Source organism: Sapajus apella, unplaced genomic scaffold (assembly GCF_009761245.1).
Source record: "Sapajus apella isolate SASKATOON/1434 unplaced genomic scaffold, GSC_monkey_1.0 scaffold44, whole genome shotgun sequence".
Lineage (NCBI taxonomy): Eukaryota > Metazoa > Chordata > Mammalia > Primates > Cebidae > Sapajus > Sapajus apella.
The window spans coordinates 6,525,778-6,548,350 of NW_022436984.1; the positions used below are offsets into that span (position 1 = coordinate 6,525,778).

The 22,573-nt window shown below is 44.3% G+C and overlaps 1 protein-coding gene across 7 annotated transcripts in view; it reads left to right on the forward strand.

The window, feature by feature from the left end:
• Window positions 1–2,799: 2,799 nt before the first annotated feature.
• Window positions 2,800–22,573, forward strand: part of LTBP1 (latent transforming growth factor beta binding protein 1) — a 461,690-nt gene continuing 441,916 nt past the window's right edge. For 6 of the 7 annotated variants that reach the window (XM_032239266.1, XM_032239268.1, XM_032239267.1 and 3 more), the window contains exons 1-2: window positions 2,800–3,482; window positions 4,560–4,630. In XM_032239266.1, coding sequence (XP_032095157.1) covers window positions 2,989–3,482; window positions 4,560–4,630 — 565 coding nt within the window. In that variant the 5' untranslated portion in view covers window positions 2,800–2,988. Of the gene's footprint in view, window positions 3,483–3,701; window positions 3,722–4,559; window positions 4,631–22,573 lie in introns of those variants that run through there. The other variant, XM_032239274.1, reaches the window with a different exon arrangement.

A 22,573-nucleotide genomic window follows, 5' to 3' on the forward strand; every position in this document is an offset into this window, starting at 1 on the left:
GTGGTTACCCTCATGCTGTTCTCGTGATAGTGAGCTCTCAGGAGATCTGATGGTTTTAAAGGGGCTTTCCCCTCTTTTGCTTTGGCACTTCTCCTTGCTGCCGCTATGTGAAGAAGGATGTGTTTGCTTCCCCTTCTGCCATAATTGTAAGTTTCCTGAGGCCTTCTTAGCCCTGCGAAACTGTGAGTCAATTAAACTTTTTTCCTTTACAAATTACCCAGTCTTGGGTATGTATTTGAAGGGTAACAACAGACTCATACAGAAGTAAAGCAGCAGGTAGAGCCCAGCCCTGCAGAGTCCCCATCCAGGCTGTACCATTCACAGGTAGCTGCCACTTACTGCCCAAAAGCAGCTCTGATGCTTGCCATCTGTCCATCTGGGGCCTGGGAGTGACCCACCAGAACAGCCAATCCACCACTGAAGACAGGTAGAGGCTGGCTGGGAATGTTGTGCTTCACTCTTTCCTGAGCTGTCACCTGTCTGACATCTTTCGCCTGTCCTGGTTCTGCAGAATGTTGTAGCTATGCTACTCACCCTCCTCCTACCTTCCATCCATTTCAACTGCTGTTACATAATAATCCCCACCTGAGCGGTAAGAGCTCTGTGAACTGATCTGAGTTGCAGGTAGGAAAGATTTTCCCTACATGTTGGTGAATTTTCCGTAAGATGACAAAGAATTGTGGGCTGTACTATGATACAGGCATCACACAAATCATGTCCTCCCTTGTGAGAGGTCTATCATGATCTTAAAGTGTTGCTTCATTCAGTTGTTTATCTTTCTTAAGTTTTCATTTACATCTTCTCTCCCTAACAAGATAGCAAGTTTCTTAAAGACAAAGGCTTTATGCCTTGTGATCCTTTGTATTTCCACAGCCTCGGCGTCTCCTTCAGAGATAGAGTGGATATTTACCAGCTTCTGTTGTATCCTTCATACAGAACCTTGTGCTGAGAGACAGCTTCTTTTTTTGTTTTTTGAACTTTTCTTAAGACTAGTCAAGTACCGTATCAAGAAGAGGGGAAAGAGTAGAACAAGGAGTTGGATCTGTAACTGACTGTGAACAATCGAGGTAAGTCATTACCTTCGAACCAACCTGGGAGGCAGCCTTGTGACTCATCTCCTTCCTCAATCTTCTCAGTTAGTTTACTTTGGTGTGGCTCAGAGGCTGATCTAGAATGCTCCTGTCCAGAGGGACCCTGGATGTTCTTAGAGATATAGACAGCTAGGGCTGGAAGGGACTTTTCATCCAATTGTTCTGTGACAGAGGAGGAAGTGGAGGTTCAGAAGGAGAGGTGAGCTGCATATGGTCCTTCAGCTGACCAATGGAAGTGTTAGGACTGGACTTGAGGGCTCTTCCCTCCAGTCCAGCACTATTTATTCCATGACAGTGCCTCCCAAACTGTGTTCTCACAGGCAGCTGGTGCTCAGGCAGCTGGACTGAGGCCCTGGCTGCCAAATCAAATATTGGAGGTCTTTCTCCAATGCACAGAAAAAAAAAATTAATTAATGGGTTAAGTTTCCTTAGGCTTAAATGATTTTTTTCCATTAATTCTTCTTAAACCATTGTCACCTGCTACCAATTGTCTACTAGCCAACAAAAGCAGGCAACAAAACAAAAGGGGAAGCCGCAAGTAAATAAGAACAAGAACCACCAAAGCCTTGGAAACACACTTCATTCTTAAGTTAAAGACTTAAAAAAAAAAAGACTGCTATGACCATGGACTTTCTATCGTATTCACATAACAAAACCGTGCATACTACTGGTGACATTGTTTTGAATTCAAATGCTGAAAGTAAATATGTCATTATTTCATGGTTTTCTCCAAAGAGGACTATGACCCCCCAGGACTATCCCTGGAACATTCTGCCATCTCTCTTAATGGGTCAGGTCACCTCCAAGCTGGGTGACCTGTCGGATTAAGGTCCGGTGAACGGATCCATCTTTATTAAAAACAATAATGGCGTAGGGTTGTCAGGGATCCTGAACTCTATTCCTAACCTAAAGGCCCAGGGACAGGACTGTCTCTGCGGTTGTCCCTGGGCGGTTCTCCCCGTCCACGCGGGCGCCCTCTGCTGCCCGCCCTGCACTCCCATACCTGCCAAGGGAGGAGTGGGGTACCAGGGGCTGCAGACCGAGAAGCAGCCACTGGGACTTTACAGCCCCACAGACAGCCACCTAAAGGCTCTCCGATGGAGACCTCAGCGCGCCCCGACAGCCCTTTCTGGGGCCCGATTTGGTATTTGAATTCAACCCCGTAGCAAGTATCCCAGCAAACACGGATAAGAAAATGCGAGGGCTTCCAAACAGTATCAAACGCATGGGGCTTGGGAAAGGACAGGACCGTTGAGTAACTTTGCTGAGCCCTTTGTCCTCTCCCGGGACACGGGACCGGGGCGTGGGGACCTCCGCCTCGGCGACCTACGGGAGCAACCCCTGTGGATGCGGAGGGTGGCGGCGCGCTCTCGGGCTCCTCGCACGCCTTCCCCAATTAGGTTCTGCCGCCTGACGTCACGTCTGCCGGAGATTGGCTGCTCAGGTCTGACACCCGGGGCCACGGGAGAGAAACTTTTAAAAGACTTCGCCGCCGGGGCTGCCTCGGAGTGTCCCGCGCGCTCTCTCGCTCGTCCTCGGCCACCCTTGCCGGGCCCCGCTGCGGCGCGCGCTGCACCCTCGGCCGGGCGCGCGGACCCTCACCTTGCGCGGCCCGCTCCTCTCGCCCCTCCCCGCCCCCCGGGCTCCGCGCTCCCCACCCCCACGCCCGCCCCCCGCTCCCCGCCGCAATCAGCCGGGGTCTGGGGCCACTCAGCCGCCCGCGGAGCTTCCTCCCTCGCCACTGACTTGGGCTCCTCCCGCCTTTCCCGGGCTCTCGCCTGCTCTCGGGGAAGCCCGAGCGCGCGGGGAAGGGCAAGCCGCGCGGGGAAGGGCGAGCCGCACGGCCGGGGGAGGGAGCCAGACCGCGCGCGGCTAGTCTCGCCGGCTGGGGCCCGCGATGGCGGGGACCTGGCTCAGGTGGGGGCTCCTGCTCTGGGCAGGGCTGCTCGCGTCGTCGGCGCACGGCCGGGTGCGGAGGATCACCTACGTGGTGCGCCCGGGCCCCGGCCTGGCGGCAGGCGCCTTGCCCCTGAGCGGGCCCCCGAGTCCGCGGACCTTCAACGTCGCGCTCAACGCCAGGTACAGCCGCAGCTCGGCGTCCGCCGGCACCCCCAGCCGCGCCTCCCTCAGGGTCCCCTCGGAGCGGACCCGGCGCACAAGCAAGCCTGGCGGCGCGGCCCTGCAGGGGCTCCGACCACCGCCGCCACTGCCGCCGGAGCCGGCGCGTCCCGGGCCCCCCGGCGGGCAGTTCCACCCCAACCCCGGCGGCCACCCGGCGGCCGCCCCGTTCGCCAGACAAGACAGGGAAGTCGTGCGCTCCAAGGTGCCGCTGGAGACCCAGAGCGGCGGGGGCTCCAGGCTGCAGGTTCACCAGAAGCAGCAGCTGCAGGGGTAAGCCCACACCCCCTTCCGCTTGCCCGCCCGCCTGCCTCGCGCGCGCGGCGGGCGGAGGGACCCGCGGGGTCAGGGCCACTTGGAGCCCCGCGGTGGCCGGGGCGGTCGCGCGCGGTGGGTCGGCTTTCTCCTGCCAGCCTCCGCGTTCGCTGAGCGCCGCGGGAAGAGCAGAGTGCGGGGAAGTCCAGGAACTGTTGCAAACGCTGAACTCCCAGTGCATTGTTACCGAGCTGCGGGTAAACACAAAAGGCATTTCTGCCTGGGGCGTAACCTCCTCGCGCAAACCCAACTGTTCCTAGAAGATGGGCGTAAACATGAGGTCACTACAGTTAAATCCCTCAGCATCAATTAAATTCTTTGCAACTGAGTTTTAATTTTGGTCTAGCTAATGAAAAAAATGTTTCGAGGCAGGGCTAGCCGTGAAGATCCAGCCCCTGTTCTGTGGCCTGGAAATTTTCATTTTCAGCATCAGATAAATCGTGGGCTTGGGCTTCCCTGCACCTGTGGGGTCTGCTTTCCTGGAGCGCAGTGTCTTGGTATTGATACAAGCTTTGGTTGGACTGTTTCTGTTATTGGGTGTTCCTAGCCTCTTCCCTTTGTGGGTCCCCTCTTCCCCCCAGTTCATCTCAGGTTGGGGTGTAGGGAAAACTTGTTTTGCTTATTTGGCATGTTTTCTTCAGGGGTGATTCCAGGCCATGTGACCTCACTCCTTTTTGGACACTTCTCTCTGAAACTGATTTTCAGTTTAAAATGTTGGCCCAGATAATAGAAAAATAAATTTGACTCTACTGTGATGTGGGGGTAAGAAAACCATTTGTTTGGCCCTGGTTCTCCCCTCCTGTATAGCCCTAGGTTATGTAGGCTTTTTGGTTCTCTCACCATTCCCGGATATATGGGCCTTGCCACTCTGCTTGGGCAGCTTTGGGTTGGGCATCCAGCGTACCTGTTAGGACTCTCTCTCGTCCAGAAGAATGCAGAAGCTGGAGGCTGGCCTTTCTGGAACCTGCTGGAAGCTTGGGTTCTTGGGAAGGGAGTCTTTCTGCTGCTGGACTCAGCGGTCTTGCTTTGTTTCAGGGTCAATGTTTGTGGAGAGCGGTGCTGTCACGGCTGGAGTAAGGCCCCTGGCTCCCAGAGGTGCACCAAACGTAAGTTGCCAAGTTCACAGTGGCCCTGCACAGTAGACAAAGCGGGGCTGTCCACATGGGGGCATCTCACAAGGGCCACTTGAAAGGGCTCTGGGGAAGTTGAAGTCTGAAGTACAATCCATCCTTTTCCTGCAGGCTTCATTACCACCTAGGAAGGGCTGGGTCAGGGTAGTGTTAGTGTCAATGCCAGCGGCAATGCATTGCACAGAACCGTGCTATGCAGCCAAGATTTCTCCGAACTCAGTGGAGGTATGCATCACTCTGGCACATCTGTGAATCAGGAGCTAGGAAAAAAATTTCCATTTAAGAATATGCCATATGGCAGAACCAATATAATTAATTTAAACATGGTACCAACAAATTAAAGACATTCTTTATGGTGGTGGCAGGAGGGGATTGGGGAGTAGAGGGCCCTATTGTAGAGTAAAACATCAATAGTTTCTGAAATCAGAACCCTTCATCCTTGAGGCCTGATGGTTTTCTAGAATGCGATTATCTATGCTCTTCAGAACTGATGGGTGGGGTTCTCTGCAGTGCTTCTTCAGTTCATATGCATGCCCAGAAGTGTTTTAGAAAAATGTATTAATGATGCATAGATTTGAGAACACTGGAGACTTTTTTCTCCTATGCATTGTGAAGGTAAGGATCAAGTTAAAATGTATTTTGAGGCTCTTCTTGACAAATTGATGGTATCGGGTGTTCATTGGAAATAAAGGAGTCTTACTTCCCCCTCAGAAAAAGTGAAGCATTCTTAGTTGTTTTTTGCATGGAGATTGAGGCATTCCCATGTGAACTGGAATTGTTCGAAATTTCTGCTGCTTGGATTTTAAAATACAGGTGGATGAATTAAAAAAATTTCAGATACAGTCAATTGAGTGACCTTGTTTGTTGAAAAACATCTTCAATCCTGAAGGAAACAGAAGGACTTTGGCATAATGGCCTTATTTTTGTAAAAGGGAATGTCCACATGTTTTATGATGTCTTCCAATTAAGGAGTAATGGCAGTAATGAGCAACCTTCTGACTATTGAACTGAAACCATTAGATCAGAAATGCTCAGGGTTCTAGGCATTTTAGATTAAATTGTAATTTTTCATTTTTTAACTTTTTAAGTTATACTTGTCAGAAATGTATTAGCATTTATTTAGAATTTAGCATTGCTCAGGCCAAATGACATGCCTGTCCGTCCCCACAGTAACTCTTTCTTGTCCAAAACCTGCTATGATATTGTTTGCCTGTAACATGGAGATAACTCATCTGTCACAGCACCATTACAATGGGTTATTGCTGTGTAAAGGTTAAAAATACAGAATAGGGCTGGGCACGGTGGCTCATGCCTGTAATCCCAGCACTTTGGGAGGCCAAGGCAGGCAGATCACTTGAGGTCAGGAGTCGGAGACCAGCCTGGCCAACATGGTGAAACCCTGTCTCCGCTAAAAAATTAGCCAGTAGATTGGGCATGGTGGCTCACGCCTCTAATCCCAGCACTTTGGGAGGCCAAGGTGGGTGGATCACTTGAGGCCAGGAGTTTGAGACCAGCCTGGGCAACATGGTGAAACCCCATCTCAACTAAAATTACTAAAAAATTATTTGGGTGTGGCGGCGTGCACCTGTAATCCCAGCTACTGGGGAGACTGAGGCAGGAGAACCACTTGACACCAGGAGGTGAAGGTTGCAGTGAGCTGTGATTGCGCCGCTGTACTCCAGCCTGGGCAACAATGACTCTGTCGTAAAAAGAAAATAAAAAAAAAATTAGCCAGGCATGGGGGCCCATGCCTGTAATTTCAGCTACTCACGAGTCTGAGGCAAGAGAATCGCTTGTACCTGGGAGGGGGAGATTGCAGTGAGCAGAGATTGTGCTGGGTGATGTAGAGAGACTTTGTCTCAAAAAAAGAAAAAACTTCAGAGCAGGATTTTATAGATGGGCAGATGCTCCTTGATGCCTTAGAGAGAATGCTCTAAGGCTTTAATAAGTTTGCTTGGCAAATGATGCAGTTGAGTGCCCTCTCTGAAAAGAAGATAGGCCCCCATTTTCAGGTTGCCTGGAGATCTGGGGATCTAGAGATGTTCTAGAAAATCCCAGGATGCTCCAGATCTTGAGGAATCACCTCATGGCTTCCTGCTTCTCCAGGCAAGAGAGGCAGAGACTTGTGTGCCTAGGTTGAACTGGGTTTGCCCCCTGGTGATCCAGAGAGAGAGAGAGAGACCACAGAAGACTGCTGGTCAGAAAAATGAGTGTTGAAGTTACTTACAGAGCTCTAGAGCAAAGTGGTATATTGGTTGAATCTTACGGTACCTACAACCAATGCTTCTAGCATTTATTTTAAGTTTTCCTGTCGGCTTCTAGGAGGTAGCCCTCAGACAACACCAGGATCTATGCAATGCGGCATCACTTTCCTTTTCTGTGGTTTTTAGCATTCAGAAGATTAGCCTTCCTGTACTTCCCAGATTAACAAATGAATTCAGGTACAAGTGCTAGAAACTTAATTCACAGCTCTCTTCAGAAATAATTGTATTTTTAAAAGGCATGCTGGGGTAGGTCAGTGTGTAATCCAAAATAATGTACCTCTGAGATGGATATTTAAAATAGGGGACTTACTTTGTGTGTGTCTGGGAGATCCAGAGAGCTGAGAGAGCCTGTACCTTCAGATGGGACCACTGGGATTCCCGCTGATGCTGTAAACCTCTTCTGTCCACGGCTCAGTAGTGTGATGCTGGGAAAGACTCCTGGCTTTGGGGTCAGAAGACCCGAATTCAAATGCTAAAGCCCTTACTAGCTGTGTGGCCTTAGGGAGTTCACTTGACTTGTCTGGACCTCTGTTTTCTGGTTCAGAAATGACTGTGCTAAAACCTTGCCTTCTTTGTAGGATGGTTGCAGGTATTAAGATGAAAGAGAATGGGTATGAAAGCCTTGATGAAACCAGAAAGGCTAATATTAGAGATTAGTATTGGATCAAGTCTAGTAAATCCTGTCTCCTTTATTGATGACTTGGTTTTCCTCTTTCTCTTTGTCGTCTCCTTCTTCTCTCACTTCCTTTTTATGTTGAGATTGAACAGTGACACTTGGGTATGGTTTAGTACACATAAGAATACAAAAACCAGTGATATGTTCACATCAAGCTCCCCCTTATATTAGTCATCATAAAATGTATACATACATTTAAATGTATAACCAGGGTGTCTTCTAATTGTCATTATATTTTGAAGATAATGAAGAATTTGATTTATATAGCTCTCGTCCAGTTGATGCAAAAAACCATTTCTGTGTAAGAGATTGGAGGTGTTCATGTTGTTCAGTATTTGCCTTATCCAGTGAAGAAAATAAGGTATCCCTTTGAGCAACCCTGGCTTGTTTTTAGTTGATTGAAACCTCATTTAAATGAGCCATGAGCAAATGCTTCTGAAGACTACAGATTTAGTGAACCTTAAATTGCAAATCAGAGAGACGTGAACGAGTAAGTGGCAGCCCCACACGGGGGCAAAGAGTGGGCATGTATGTTCACCAAAGTGGCCCTCCAGGGTCTAGCTGCCCAGTCACTCTGTGGAGATGCCCGGGTGCGTGTTAATGTTGCTTTTCCAAACACTCTTTGTGTGTGGATCTCTAGGAGTTGAAATCATAGTGTGGGATGTGTCATTTTAGTTAATATTGGATGACTGTTGATAGCATTACCTGTTTTGGACAAAAGAGATCGACCACATTTGTGCTCTTTCCAAGGAATTTGTGTTTCCAGGAGGGTTTTGTGGCTTAGGGACTTTGTCTTCCAAGTGGGGCATTAAGCCTCTGATGTGTTATGTTTTTACCTCCCATCATTTTTGTAGTTTTTGTTTGTTTGTTTGTTTTTTGCTGCATCCAAACTGAACCTTCTCTCTTGCCCTGCATTGGTTCTTCCAATCTTTCTGTCCCCCTCTCAGGGTAAGTGCAGGCCAGAGATGTTGCTGGTAGGCTCAGCTTTAATGAGAAGATTGGACATGGGAATAGGCAATACAAAAGAATGAAAGAGAGGAGAGTGAGGCTGGGCTGGCAGGGTTATGGGGTAGAGGGAAGAGAAAGATGGCAGATCGAATCCACAGCGGGTGCCTGGCACATGGTGGGCCCTTCATACACGCATGGATGGTTCTTTCATTTACTGTTTAGCTTTTACCATGTGCCAGGTTCTATGAATAGAGGAGAAACACAGCCAGCTGTAGGGAGTGCAGGTCTGTTTTTACTCACTTAACTCATGGCACATCAAATGACTTGTTCTCTCCTTAAAAAGAAACAGAAAATCGATATTCCATGGCTTTTCCATTGGCATTCAGCCCATGCTACTTTGGGGGAAAAAACTCAACTCTAGAAATTTTCCTTAAATTATATGCGAAGGAGACATCAGTGGATGGCATCATCCAGGAGGCTGTGATGTGGCTGGTGTTCAGGTGACCTAGAGGACTGTCTCAGGCTGTCCCCCATCCCTTTTGGCTTGGCATCGTGCTTGCCAAACTTAGGAGTCGAGCCCAGAGTGCTTATACATTTTTGTATGCCTGCTATGGCCATTGACGGCTGCTTTGCCAATAGATCTGCAGGGAGGTTTACCATGGCAACTGCTGGGAGGGCCACCCCGGGCTCCATGTGGAAGGGTCGGCTGGAAAATCTTGTCATGTGGCACAGACAGCCTCGGTGGAGGGAGAGGAACCCAGAGGTCAAGTTCACACTGGGTCAAATATGTGTTCTCAAGACTAGTTAAAATCAACATTTGGGAACCGTAAATTCTACCTTGTGATGGTACTTAAACCTTCATGGTGAAGCCCTCCTCCAGCCCATGGGCCAGCTGAGCATGCTGCCCGCCCCCTGCCTGCTCTGCTTTATCGAAATTTTTGCCGCCCAGTGAACCCTTGGCTCTTAGGAAGCCTGACTTGTTGAAAGAACCTTTGACGACCACAGGGTTTTGCTGTTTGTGACCCTGTTATTTGTTGTCTTGGATATTTCAGACATACTCAAACACGTGCAAGAGCTCAAATTAAATTTTCCTAAAATGCAGATGCTGCTTTCCAGTCCTTCCCAGCAATGAACAGGGGCAACTCGGAGTGCAAGGGCTATGTCACCACCCTTTGAATACGGACCTAGATCAGGTCCGGCAGAGAGGAGCAGGTGACGGGATGGGGGTAACTTGTGTGGTGCTATGGGGCTTACAGAGACCATTTTCTTGATCTTCACACCCTGTGGGGGTCACTGAGGCAAGCATGATTTATTACGTCTTTTCCAAACAGTGCGGCAGCACTCAGTTGCTACTGCAGGTCTTGTGGCCCTTCCTACTGCCCTGGGCTTCCTGGACATCCAGTGCTATGACATTCTCTCTTGAGGCCTTGGTCTGAAAACTGTCCTGACAGCCCCCAGTCATCTGGATTGGCTTCCACTGCCTGACTTCACATCGTGGTTTTCCAAGCTACATGAGTTTTCCTAGGCTTCTCTAACACGCTCCACAAGCTGGGGGACTTAGAACAATAGAAAGGTGTTGTCTCACAGTTCTGCAGTCCAGAAGTCCAATGTCAAGGTGTTGATGGGATTGCTTCCTTCTGAAGACTGTTCCAGGCCTATCTCCTTGTCCTATAGTTGGCCGTCTCTTCCCTGTGTCTTTATACTTTATCTTATGTGTGCGTCTGTCTCTGTGTCCAAATTTCCCCTTTTTATAAGGACATCAATCCTATTGGATTAGGGCCTCCCTAATGATCTCTTTTTAACTTGATTACCTCTGTAAAGAACCTATGTCCAAAGGTGGCCACATGCTGAGGTACTTGGGGTTAGGACTTCAACACATTTTTTTTGTTTTTGTTTTTTGTGGTGGGAGTACATTTCAACTTGTGTTGAAAGCCCATGAATGCCTTGCACATAGGCTGGAGAGATGGGCTATTCAGAGTTGGCTCATTCCTGGGGCACCTGGGGACTCTATCAACTGACCCAAGGATGGATAGGCAGGGCCTCTTCCACATAGTCTGTGACTGTGGATCTAATTTGGTTGCTTTTCTAATGCAGCAGCTCTGGCTGCTCCAGGGGGTGTTAGGAGCCACAGGTAATTTTGGTGATGCCGCTGACCATTTTTACTGGGCCTTTTTTTAAAGAGATTCTAGATTGGTGTTTCTTACACTTGAATGTCCAGTGGGACCACTGGAAGGGTTTGTTAAAATGTTAAAATTTGTTAAATTCAACAAATTGAATTAGAATCTATGGGGTTTTTTAATAAGCATCCCAGGTTATGCTGATGGAGTAGCCCACAGTTTGAGAAACTAATCCAGAAGGAACTCAATCCTGGGCAATATTTATGACCTTTATGTGGAAATTTAAAGGCCAATGACAATGCTTAACAATTTAGAGAAAACTCTCAAGGCAGGAACCCTCTAAACATTGGGATAGCTCGGATTTGAAGAATGTACATACAGTCAAAGATTGCTTGCTGCATATGCAGTTTTTACATCCAGTTTTTCTTTAGTTGAATGTTTGAGGTATATATATATATATGTATATATACACACACACACACATATATATTTTTTTTTTTTGCAAGAGCTGGAAATTTGCAAAATTGTTGCAGCATCAGTGATTATATAGAATGCCTTTTAAAAAAGATTTAAACACTTTGGAACACTTGGGTGTTTTTTTCCACTAAATTTTTTTTTAATTACAAAATTTTTAAAGTACACAGAATCATAGAAAATAATTTATCTAACAGCTGCCCATCAGGCCCATGTTTTTAAAAGCTCCCTGATGTGTTAGTTAAGTACAGTGATTTATACATAAAGGAGGAACTATGGTCTTATCTTTCTCTAAGTGCATGTTTTTCTAATGGTTTCCTGCTTTCTTAGTGGAGAGAAAATATTACATAATTTGTTGGTGTGATACAATTGGTTGTTTTGCTACTTATGGAAAAATACATCAGGGCTGTATTTGAAGCATACCTCAGATATGGAGGGTTCAGTTGCAGAAAATAGCTCAATTAAGTGAGTCACACAAATGTTTTGATTTGCCAGTACATGTAAAAGTCATGTTTTTACTATGTTGTGGACTATTAAATGTGCAATAATAGCATTGTATCTAAAAAGACACGTGTATACTGTAACGAAAATATTTTATTACTAAAAAATTGAATGCTCATGTGAGCCTTGAGTGAGTCATCATCTTTTTTGCTAGTGGAAGGTCTTGCCTCAATATGAGTCATTGCTGAAAGCTGGGGTGGCTGTGGCACTTTATGACAGTAATGAAGTTTGCTGCATGAATTGACTGATCCTTTGATGAAAGATTTCTCTGTAGCATACAGTGCTGTTTCATAGCATTTGACCACTGTAGAACTTCTTTCAAAATTGGAGTCAATCTTCTCAAACTGTGCTGTTGCTTTATCATCTAAGTTTATATAAAATTATAAATTATTTGTTGTCAGTTCAACAATGTTCACAGCATCTTCACCAGGAGTAGATTCCATCTCAAGAAACCACTTTGTTTGCTCATTCATAAGAAGCAGCTCCTCATCTGTTCAAGTTCGAGCGTGAGATTGCAGCAATTCAGTTACATCTTCAGGCTCCACTTCTAATTCTCTTGCTGTTTCCCCTACCTTTGCATTGACTTCCTCCACTGAAGCCTTGAACTCCTCCAGGTCATCCATGAGGGTTGGAATCAGCTTCTTCCAAACTCTTGTTTATGTGGATACTTTAATCTCCTCCCATAAATCATGAATGTTCTTGATGGCATCTAGCATGGTGAGTGCTTTCCAGAAGGTTTTCAGTTTACTTTGCATGAATCCATCAGAGGAATCACTGTCTATGACACCTACAGCCTTATGAAATGTATTTATCAAATAAGAAGACTTGAACGTTGAAATTACTTTTGACCCATGGACTACAGAATAGATGGTGTTTTAGCAGGCATGAAAATAACATTAATCTTTGTGTACATCTCCATCACAGCTTATAGGTGGTTAGGTGCATAGTCAGCGGTAATATTTTGAACAGAACCTTTTCTGAACAATAGGTCCCAACAGTGGGGTTCAGACATTCTGTAAACCATGCTGTAAACACAGGTACTGTCATCCAGTCTTCGTTGTTCTATTTACAGAGCAGAGGCAAAGCCGATTTAGCATAATTCTTAAGGGCCCTGAGATTTTTAGAATGGTAAATTAGCACTGGCTTCAACTTAAAGTCACCAGCTGCTTTGGCCCCTGCAAAGAGTGTCAGCCCATCCTTTGAAACATTGAGGCCAGACATTGACTTCTCAGTTTTTTTCCAAGAACTGTTCCTTTGCATTCACAACTTGGCTAATTGGTGTAAGAGGTCTAGCTCTTGGCCTGTCTTGGCTTTCTACTTGCCTTCCTCACTTAGCTTTTGATTTAAGTAAGAGATTTGTGAGTCTTGCTTTCACTTGAGCCCTCAGAGGTCATTGTAGGGTTATTAGTTAGCCTGATTTTAATATTGTTGTGTCTCAGGGAATAGGGAAGACCAGGGAAAGGGAGAGAGATGAGGGAACGGCTGGTCAGTGGAGCAGTTGGAATGCCCACAACATTTCTCAGTTAAGTTTTCTGTCTTATATTGGGTATGATTTGTGGTGCTGCAAAACAATTGCAATAGTAATATCAAAGATCAGTGATCACATATGACTGTAGCAGATACATTAGTAATGAAAAAGTTTGACATATTTTGAGGATTTCCAGAATGTGACACTGAGACAGAAACTGAGCATTTGACTGTTGGAAAAATGGTGCCAACAGACTTGTGGCATGCAAGGTTGTCACAAACCTTCTGTTTGTAAGAAGCACAGTATTTGCAAAGTGCAGTAGAGCAAAGCAAAAAAAAAAAAAAGAGATATGCCTTTATATGTATATACTTATGTGTGTCTATTAATTTTCCCTGCCTATTATGGATTTAGCACATCATGTAGATAGTCCATTGGTTACTGAAATTCTGTGCATATGTTGCCATCAAGACCCAAGACTGTGTGGTTCTAAGAAGGAAGTGCCACTGCTTATTCCCTCCTCTCCCTTCTACCTTACCTGCTTTTGTTGCCTTTCTCCTCTTCCTCCCTTTACTTGGTCTCAGTTTGGCTTGCCCCGAATGAGAGGCAGTATGGCTCAGTGGTTGGAATTGGAATACGGAGCTCCTAATTGACCTTAATACTTCCTCGCTGTGTGACCTTGGGAGTCAAGCTTGAGACCTGGAGCAGGGCCAAGTTAACTCCATTCACAAAATAGGAATAGTGATGGTCTCTGTCATCATCCGGAGGCTTGTTGGGGGGCTGCATTAGGTAGTATATTAAAAGCGCATAGAGAGCAGGGCCCCTGCACAGTACTTGACAGAAATGAGCTCTGAGTACCTTTCACCTGTCTGCTCAGGACCACTTTCTCCTGGGCACCAGGCCCCTTCCATGTTCCTCTTCTAAGATCCTCAGGGGCTGATCCTGTTTGGTGCTCCCCAAGCACTCTGATTTCACTCATACTTGGCTTTGGGTATGGCTGAGCCAGGTGGAAGAGGCATCTGTCCCCTCATCAGTGTTGAGCTCCTGGGAAGCAGGTCCCTTGCTTTGCCACAGTACAAGTGCCCCAGTACAAATACTACCTAGGAATAGAATAGAACTGAGTTGAACTAGCATCTCTGATTTTACTGTGTTGCCAATGCTGCCCTCTAAATACTATAAAGAGTTCTTGTTTCTGAAATCTTTGTTTACTCTCACCTTTTGGCAATAATTTCAACTTTTTTTTCTCTCTGTACTTATCCTTGCCCAGCAGACACTGCTGATTATGACAACTCTTTCAAGGGCACACAGCACCTTATTCTGTTCCTGCCTTTGCTCTGTAAGGCTGCTCTGGCATGGCCCAAACTTTGAGATGACTTTTCCTTTCTCCCTGCCAATTTTAGAATCTTTCTGTTCAACATCATCATCTGATAGAGATTTGGGACTAAGTAAAATGAATGTTGTATGATTTTCCCTGTAATTTTAGGTCTCCAAATACTGCTCTTGGCCAACTCCACTATTCCCTGTGGCTTTTTTACTCCACCACATTTGAGTAATATTGTTGGCATGGACATAAGTAAACAGTTTGAAAATGTCGTGTTTTGTAAATGAGGAGATGGATGGGCTGGTTTCTTAATACATGCTCTTGGTTCTTCTGGGCCAAAGGAAAGATGAATTTGGTCAGTGGATGGGAAGCTGAATTGGAGGAAGGTGTTGCCATCCGAAGTTGATGTGGCCAACTTTATTGAACTGATGTGATCAGTTATTTAGAGGTGAAAACCAAGTGGCTGGAGGGGACTCTTCAGAGGGATTTGGATAATGCAGTTAGAGGGAATCCTTACAGAGGAGACAGCATGCTACCAGTAAGATAATAAAGTCAGGAAAATAGAAAGATAAGGATCTTTTGTCTTTATAAACTTAAAAACTCTTTTTATTTCTTTATAGGATTATCAGACAATTCCAATGTGACTTTTATAATCTTGCCTGAACCTCATTTTATTATTGCTGTGTGTGTGTGTGTGTGTGTGTGTGTGTGTGTGTGTATATATTTTTTTTTTTTTTTTGACATGGAGTCTTGCTCTGTCACCCAGGCTGGAGTGCAGTGGTGTGATTTTGGCTCACTGCAGCCTCTGCCTCCTAGGTTCAAGCGATTCTTCTTTCTTAGCCTCCTGAGTAGCTAGGATTATAGTCACCTGCCACCACACCTAGCTAATTTTTACATTTTTAGTAGAGACAGGGTTTCACCACATTGGCCAGTCTGGTCTTAAACCCCTGACTTCAGGTGATTTGCCTGCCTCGGCCTCTCAGAGTGCTGGGATTACAGATATGAGCCACCGGCACCCAGCCTATTATTGCTACTTCTTTTTCTTTTTGAGACAGACTCTCACTCTGTCACCAGGCTGGAGTGCAGTGGTTCGATCTCGGCTCACTGCAACCTCCGCCTCCCAGGTTCAAGCAATTCTCCTGCTTCAGTCTCCCGAGTAGCTGGAATTACAGGCATGTACCACCACGCCTGGCTAATTTTTATATTTTTAGTAGAGACAAGGTTTCACCATGTTGACCAGGATGGTCTCGATCTTCTGACCTTGTGATCCATCCTCCTTGGCCTCCCAAAGTGCTGGGATTACAGGTGTGAGCCACCACGCCCGGCCGTATTGCTATTTTTAAATAAAATGTAGAGTCTCCATCCTTCCATATGCATTTCATGTTCACACCATAGCAAGTAGACATTTAACACTTAGCATCTTTAAAATGTGATTTTGTAAAAGCTATTTAAATTAGCCAAGATTTACTGCTTCACCTTCATAAAATATTTGCTACGGTGATTCCAGGGTAAGGAGACTTCTGCCTCTTAATTGGCTGTGAAACTTCAAGTAGATTAATGAACTCCTCTGAGACTTTTCTCAACCTTCAAACGGGGAGAGTACCCTCATCACACAACTCCATTCATGTCGTTATTGTGGATATCAGGCATACAAATCTTTGTTCTGAATGCTTGTCACATTGCATCATGGGCATTTATGTATTGTCTGGCGTTCCTGCTTGAATGTGAGCTTTATGAGGGTAGTATACTATAGCCATATTTTTGTCTTCAGTACCTGGTAAGCATGTACACCTTTATGCAGTGAATGAATGGATTCATTTGATATACTGTCACCAAGCTCCTATATACCAGGTTCTGGTACCCAAAAGGTGTTAAGATGACTTTTCCTTTCTTCCTGCCAATTTTAGAATCCTTCTGCTCAATATCATCATCTGATGGATTTGGGACTAAGTAAAATGAATGTTGTATGATTTTTCCGTCTAATTTTAGATCCCCAAGTACCATGTACTTGAAAAAACTGAAACAGGGTCAGAGGCTAGAGAGTGACAGGGGCTGGAATTGGAGGTGGGGAGAGGGGTGAAAGAAGGTCTCTGTAGGAAGTGACATGTGAGGCCTGTGTGATATGAAAGGGTCTGAGAGAAGAGTATTTTAGGCCAAAAGCAGAGCTAGCACAAAGGCCCTGGAGTAGGGACAGGTCTGGCTTGTGATAGGAACACAGGCCTTTATTGATGGGTTGTCAGTGAGGGCTGCCATAATAGGCGATATGGTAAGATAGGGTTGGATCCCAAGCCCGGTCTCGTAGACTGTGTGAGGCCATAGACAAGATAACAAGGGGACTGTACAACACAAGCACAATCAACACAAGTGCCATACAACACGAGTACATGCCAGTGGATTTTAGTACTAAGAAATTTAAGAAAATAAAGGATTTGGTGTTTTTAGGCATGGAAATATATCTGAAGTAGAAAATTCATTAGATCACTTTGATTGCTATTTTTTATTGATGAGAAAAACTGTACATGGAACAGTGAGGTACCCAAGTCCACATACAAATTATTGTTGTAGTCCGACCACCTGCCTGGTGCCCAGAGTGCCAGACCAGCCCCTTGCTGATTGGACCCGCGGGCCTCTGCTGAGATCTGGTGGAAAGGGAGCTTCGAGGCTGCAGTTTGGGATGAAAGCGTGAGGGTGAAGAAAGCCAAGTCTGTGGTTACTATTGTGTTAAAAGTCAAATTAGACTGGGTGTGGTGGCTGATGCCTGTAATACCAGCACTTTGGGAGGCTGAGGTGGGCGGATCACAAGGTCAGGAGTTCAAGACCAGCCTGGCCAGTATGGTGAAACCCTGTCTCTACTAAACGTACAAAAATTAGCCAGGCGTGGTGGTGCATGCCTGTAATCCCAGCCTGGGATTACAGAGGCTGAGGCAGGAGAATCGCTTGCACCTGGGAGACTGAGGTTGCAGTGAGCTGAGATCACACCACTGTGCTGCAGCCTGGGCGACAAAGCGAGACTTCGTCTCAAAAAAAAAAAAAAGTCAAATAAATGGGGATCTTCATGTGGTACTAAATTTAAAAAATGTTCAACCCTTTACAAACTAATGATAAAATAATTTTATTTTGATGATCATAGAAAATCTACAGAGAGCTGATAGGATATGTTAAAGTGAGTTAAATATTTTGTAATATTTGAATGCTGTTCTGAGCTTTTGTTTACACCTCCCCCAACATCTAGTTTGCCAGTTGGGTGAGTTATTGACTCCGCCTCCCATTTTGTGGTAAAGGTGAAGTCAATTGAGGCTCATCAAATGCTTGACAAAACAGTCCAGGTGAATGGTTCATGCCTGTATAATTCCAGAATTGTGGGAGGCTGAGGTGGGCAGATCACCTGAGGTTAGGAGTTTGAGGCCAGACTGGCCAACATGGTGAAACCCTGTCTCTACTAAAAATACAAAAATTGGGCGTGGTAGTGGGTACCTGTAATCCCAGCTACTTGGGAGGCAAAGGCAGGGGAATTACTTGAACTGGGAGGTGGAGGTTGCAGCGAGACAAGATTGCACCATTGCACTCTGGCCTGGGCAATAAGAATGAAACTATCTCAAAAATAAAAAAAAGAAAATGCTTCAGTGTTTCACAGGAGGGCCATATAAATATAAGGTGACATTATCAATAAGGTTTTTATGACCACTTTGTACACTTTTTTTAATAATGTGTTGGTGCATTTCTTGTCTTGAAAAATTTCAGTGCTTAAAATGTACCTGTTTTCAATGAGTTTTCGGTAATTAAAGAATTGGTGTCTCCGATCTTTATATTGACCATCAAGTTTACCTACAGTGCCTCTGGTACACCTCCTGGGAGTTGGTTTGAAAATAAGCAAAAATACCTACATCTCCACTTTAATTCTGCCCTCCCTGGGGTTTATTTTATCTTTCTAAAAGTAGGGTTTGTGCAAAGACAAGAATTCTTTCAAGAGAGCCCTGTTTCTTTTATTTCGTGATAATGAAATGGTTATGTCAAGTTAGTCCAAAATTTCATCATAATTGGAGGTGAAATATTACAGACAATAGTAAATTAAAGGCAGAGACTCTGTTTTTGTTTTACTTTTTCATCCATTAGGAGATTGGCCTGCACAGCAGTTCTCTGTATACAATAGACCCTCAGTAAGGTTTCTTGATTAATAAGCATTGCAAGTCACATTTGTTTCTGAGTGGAAGACCAGCTGAAATCCATTTAAATCAATGAATACTGAGATTATGTTATTAAATGGTTCTTTTTGTTTTAAGAGAATGAATGTTACAACAAATGTCCCTGTGTAAGTTTGGAATGCTCTGTTTTGAGTGTTAGAGGCTCTTTTCTCTGGCAAAATTTCCCCATTTCTTCCTTTAATACAGAGTGTTTGAATGGCACTTCACAGATACTTAGCCTAGTGGCTCTCAAAGTATAGACCTGGGAACAGGGGCGTCAGCTCTGTCTGGGAACTTGTTAGAAATGCCAACTCTCCAGCCTTGTTAAACCAGGAACTCTGGGATGGGGCCAGCCATCTGTGTTTTAACCAGGCCTCTTGGGGATCCTGATACAGCTGTGGCTTGAAAACCATTGCTCCAGCAGAACCCGTCTCCTCCTCCTTTTCCACATCCCCCCTCCCTACTGTGATCACTTGTGGGGTGATGAGGGGGACAGGGAAATCAGCTCTTTTGGGCGCCAGGCCTTGGGGATTACAGGCTGCTTTTCTCCTTTCCCCTTCATTTTTGCTCAAGGATGAGTTTGTATGGTGTAAAGCCCAGTGGAACAGATCATTTTCCCTAGTCTCAGATGGGAACCTTGGAATCGGAGCAGATGTATCTGTGTCTGTTATTATTATTAATTGTTGTTTAGACACAGGATCTCACTCTGTAACCCAGGCTGGAGTGTAGTGGCATGATCATAGCTTACTGTAATCTTGCACTCCTGGACTCAAATGATCCTCCTGCCTCAGCCTCCCGAGTAGCTAGGACTACAGGTCCATGCCACTATGCCCACCTGTTTTTTAAAAAACTTTTTTGTAGAGATGGGGTCTCGCTATGTTGCCCAGGCTGGTCTTGAACTCCTGGCCTCAAGTGATCCTCCAACCTTGGCCTCCCAAAGTGCTGGGATTATAGGTGTGAGCCACTGCACCTGGCCATCATGCACATTAATACACATTCTGTACTGTATGCTCACTGAGGAGGCCCAAAGAAACCAGTTTTCATCCAGTGACTATACATGTAAATGGGTTTTGTACTTTTAGGTCTTCCCAATTCTGTTCCTTAATGTAAAAGTTGTCTAAAGCACACTTCTTCATATTCTTCAAAGCCATATTTATCAAGGTGTGGTTCTAGGACCTCCTATAACAGAACCTCTGTGGGGTGTGTAACACATGTTGGTTGCGGGGCTTTCCCGCAGACCTACCAAATTGGAACCCCTGGGAGCAGACCCCTTGGCCCACATTTTCATAAACACCCATCTGACAGATCCACACTGAAGCTTGGGGGCCCTAAGTTTAAAGCACATTATGCTGGAATACAAGATATCAAAAGCAGAGAATGATAAGAAAGGTATTGCAAAATTAATAAAAGCAACGAAGGAGCAACATTTTATTTTAGAAGTAGGTATCATTACTTGTTTCTAAAATAATTTAAAAGTGAAATGAAGAACAAGGTCTTGTCTAGAGCCTGCTCTTGGCATTGGCTGGCATGGTGCTTCCTCGTATCAAGATCAGGAAGTTCAGATGCAGAGGGGACGGGGCTGTGCCGCTTAGTTGTTGCTTGGGGTCATGCTGACTGAATCCTGGAAGTTGCTGGAGGAATGCATCATATGTTTGGAAACAGCCCAGTTGAGAATTTCGGCAATGACACAGTTTTTTATTAGATGTGTATTTAAGAAAGGAATTATCTAATATGAGACTAGAGCCCTTTGTAGAAGGAGCTGAAGAAGGAGCTTATCCTCTGAAATAGGGACTGTTTTCCTCATTATGCATCTTTTTTTTTCTTTCCACAAAATAAATTAATGCAAAGACATGTCACTTGAATATGCTATAAAAATTAGAGGTCCTTTAAAAAATTTGTTTCTCTCCAAGTAGAAAGGCATTTGGAAACTTATGAAAATCATCAGTTATTGTCATAATAGCTATGCCTCATTTAAAGTAAATAGCTTGTTTTTTCTTCCCAGTGCTAGTAGCACGTAGCTATTTCCAAATACCTGCATGTTACTTTGGACAAAGCATTCAAATGTTTCAATATCAGACAAAGGCCATAGTCCTAGGAAATGCTGTTAAAATTTTGAAAAGATTCAAATTTGAGGAATTACCTAAAATACTAAGTACGTTAAAAAGTATTTTTAACATTAAAAAATATTTATGTCAAAAATATTTTTTTAATGGGAAAAAATATTTTTGAATTTTTTCCCAACTGAAACTTGAAGGAGTAAAGACTTTAGTTTTTACTCCTTCAGTTTCAGTTGGGAAAACTGGAGAATAATGAAGACAAAGTTACAGATTAAAGCAATAGCTCTATGGCCAAAGTGGACAGTGGAGTTATTAAATAGTGAATTTAAATACACTTTTTAGAGAAGTTTTAGGTTCAGAGCAAAATTGAACAGAAAGTACAAAATTCCTTTATACCTTCTGCCCCCACATACACACAACCTCTTCCACCATCGAAACCCGGTCCCTGAGTGGTACATTTGTTACAATTGATGAACCCCTATATTATCACCCAATATTCACAGTTTGTATTAGGGTTCACTCTTGGTGTTGTATATTTTTTGGGTTTTGGCAAATATATAATGACATACATCTACCATTGTAGTATCATACAGTATAGTTTCACTGCCCTAAAAAGCCTCTGGCCCTGCCTACTGATCCCTCCTTCCTCTCTAACCTCTGACAACCACTGATCCTTTTACTGTCTCCATAGTTTTGCCTCTTCCAGAATGTCAAATGATTGAGATCATACTGTAGGTAGTCTTTTCAGATTGGCTTTTTTCACTTAGTAAACTGATCTTAAAGTTCCTCCATGTCTTTTCATGGCTTGTTAGCTCATGTCTTTTTAGTGCTGAATAATATTCCATTGTCTGGATGTACCGTAGTTTATGTATCATCTGCTGAAGGACATCTTTTTCACTTCCAAGTTTATGGCAATTATGAAAAGAGCTGCTATAACATTTTTGTACATGTTTTTGTGTGGACGTAAGTTTTCAACTCTTATGTGTAAATACCAAGGAGTGTGATTCCTGGACTATATAGTAACAGTATGTTTAGTATGGTAAGAAGTGGAAACTGAAGCTGTCTTCCACAATGGCTATACCATTTTGCAATCCCACCAGCAACAAATGAGAGTTCCTGTTGCTCCACTTCCTCATCAGCATTTGTTGTTGTCAGTGTTTTGGATTTTGGCCATTCTAATAGGTATGTAGTACTTTTAATCCTGTTTTAATTTGAAATTCCCTAATGACATATGATGTTGAACATCTTTTTATAAGCTCATTTGTCACCTGTATGTCGTTTTTGGTAAGATACTTGTTCAGGTCTTTCGCCCATTTTTAGATCAAGTTGTTTGTTTTCTTATTGTTGAGTAAGGTTCTTTGCATTATTTTGGATAATGGTCCTTTATCAGACATGTCTCTTGAAAATATTTTCTTCCACTCCATGTATTTTCATTCTTCTCACAGTGTCTTTTTCAGAACAGAAATTTTTTATTTTAATGAAGTCCAGCTTATCAATTATTTTTTTCATGGACTGTGCCCTTGGTGTTATATCTTGTTTTATTGTATTAGCTAGGACTTCTAGTACTATTTTAAAGGAGTGATGAGAGAGAATATTCTTGTGTTGTTCCTGATCTTAGCAGAAAAGCTAATTGCTCACTATTAAGTATGATGTTAGCTGTATGTTTTTGGTAGATGTTCTTTATTAAGTTAAGGAAATTCCCTTCTATTCTTGGTTTGCTAAGAGTTCTTATCATAAGTGGGTGTTGGATTTTGTTGAATGTTTTTTCTGTATCTATTGATACGATCATATGATTTTTCTCCTTTAGATTGTTGATGTGATGGATTATGTTGATATTTGAATGTTGGACCAATCTTGCATACCTGGGATAAATCCCACTTGGTTGTTGTGTATAATTGTTTTTACACATTGTTGC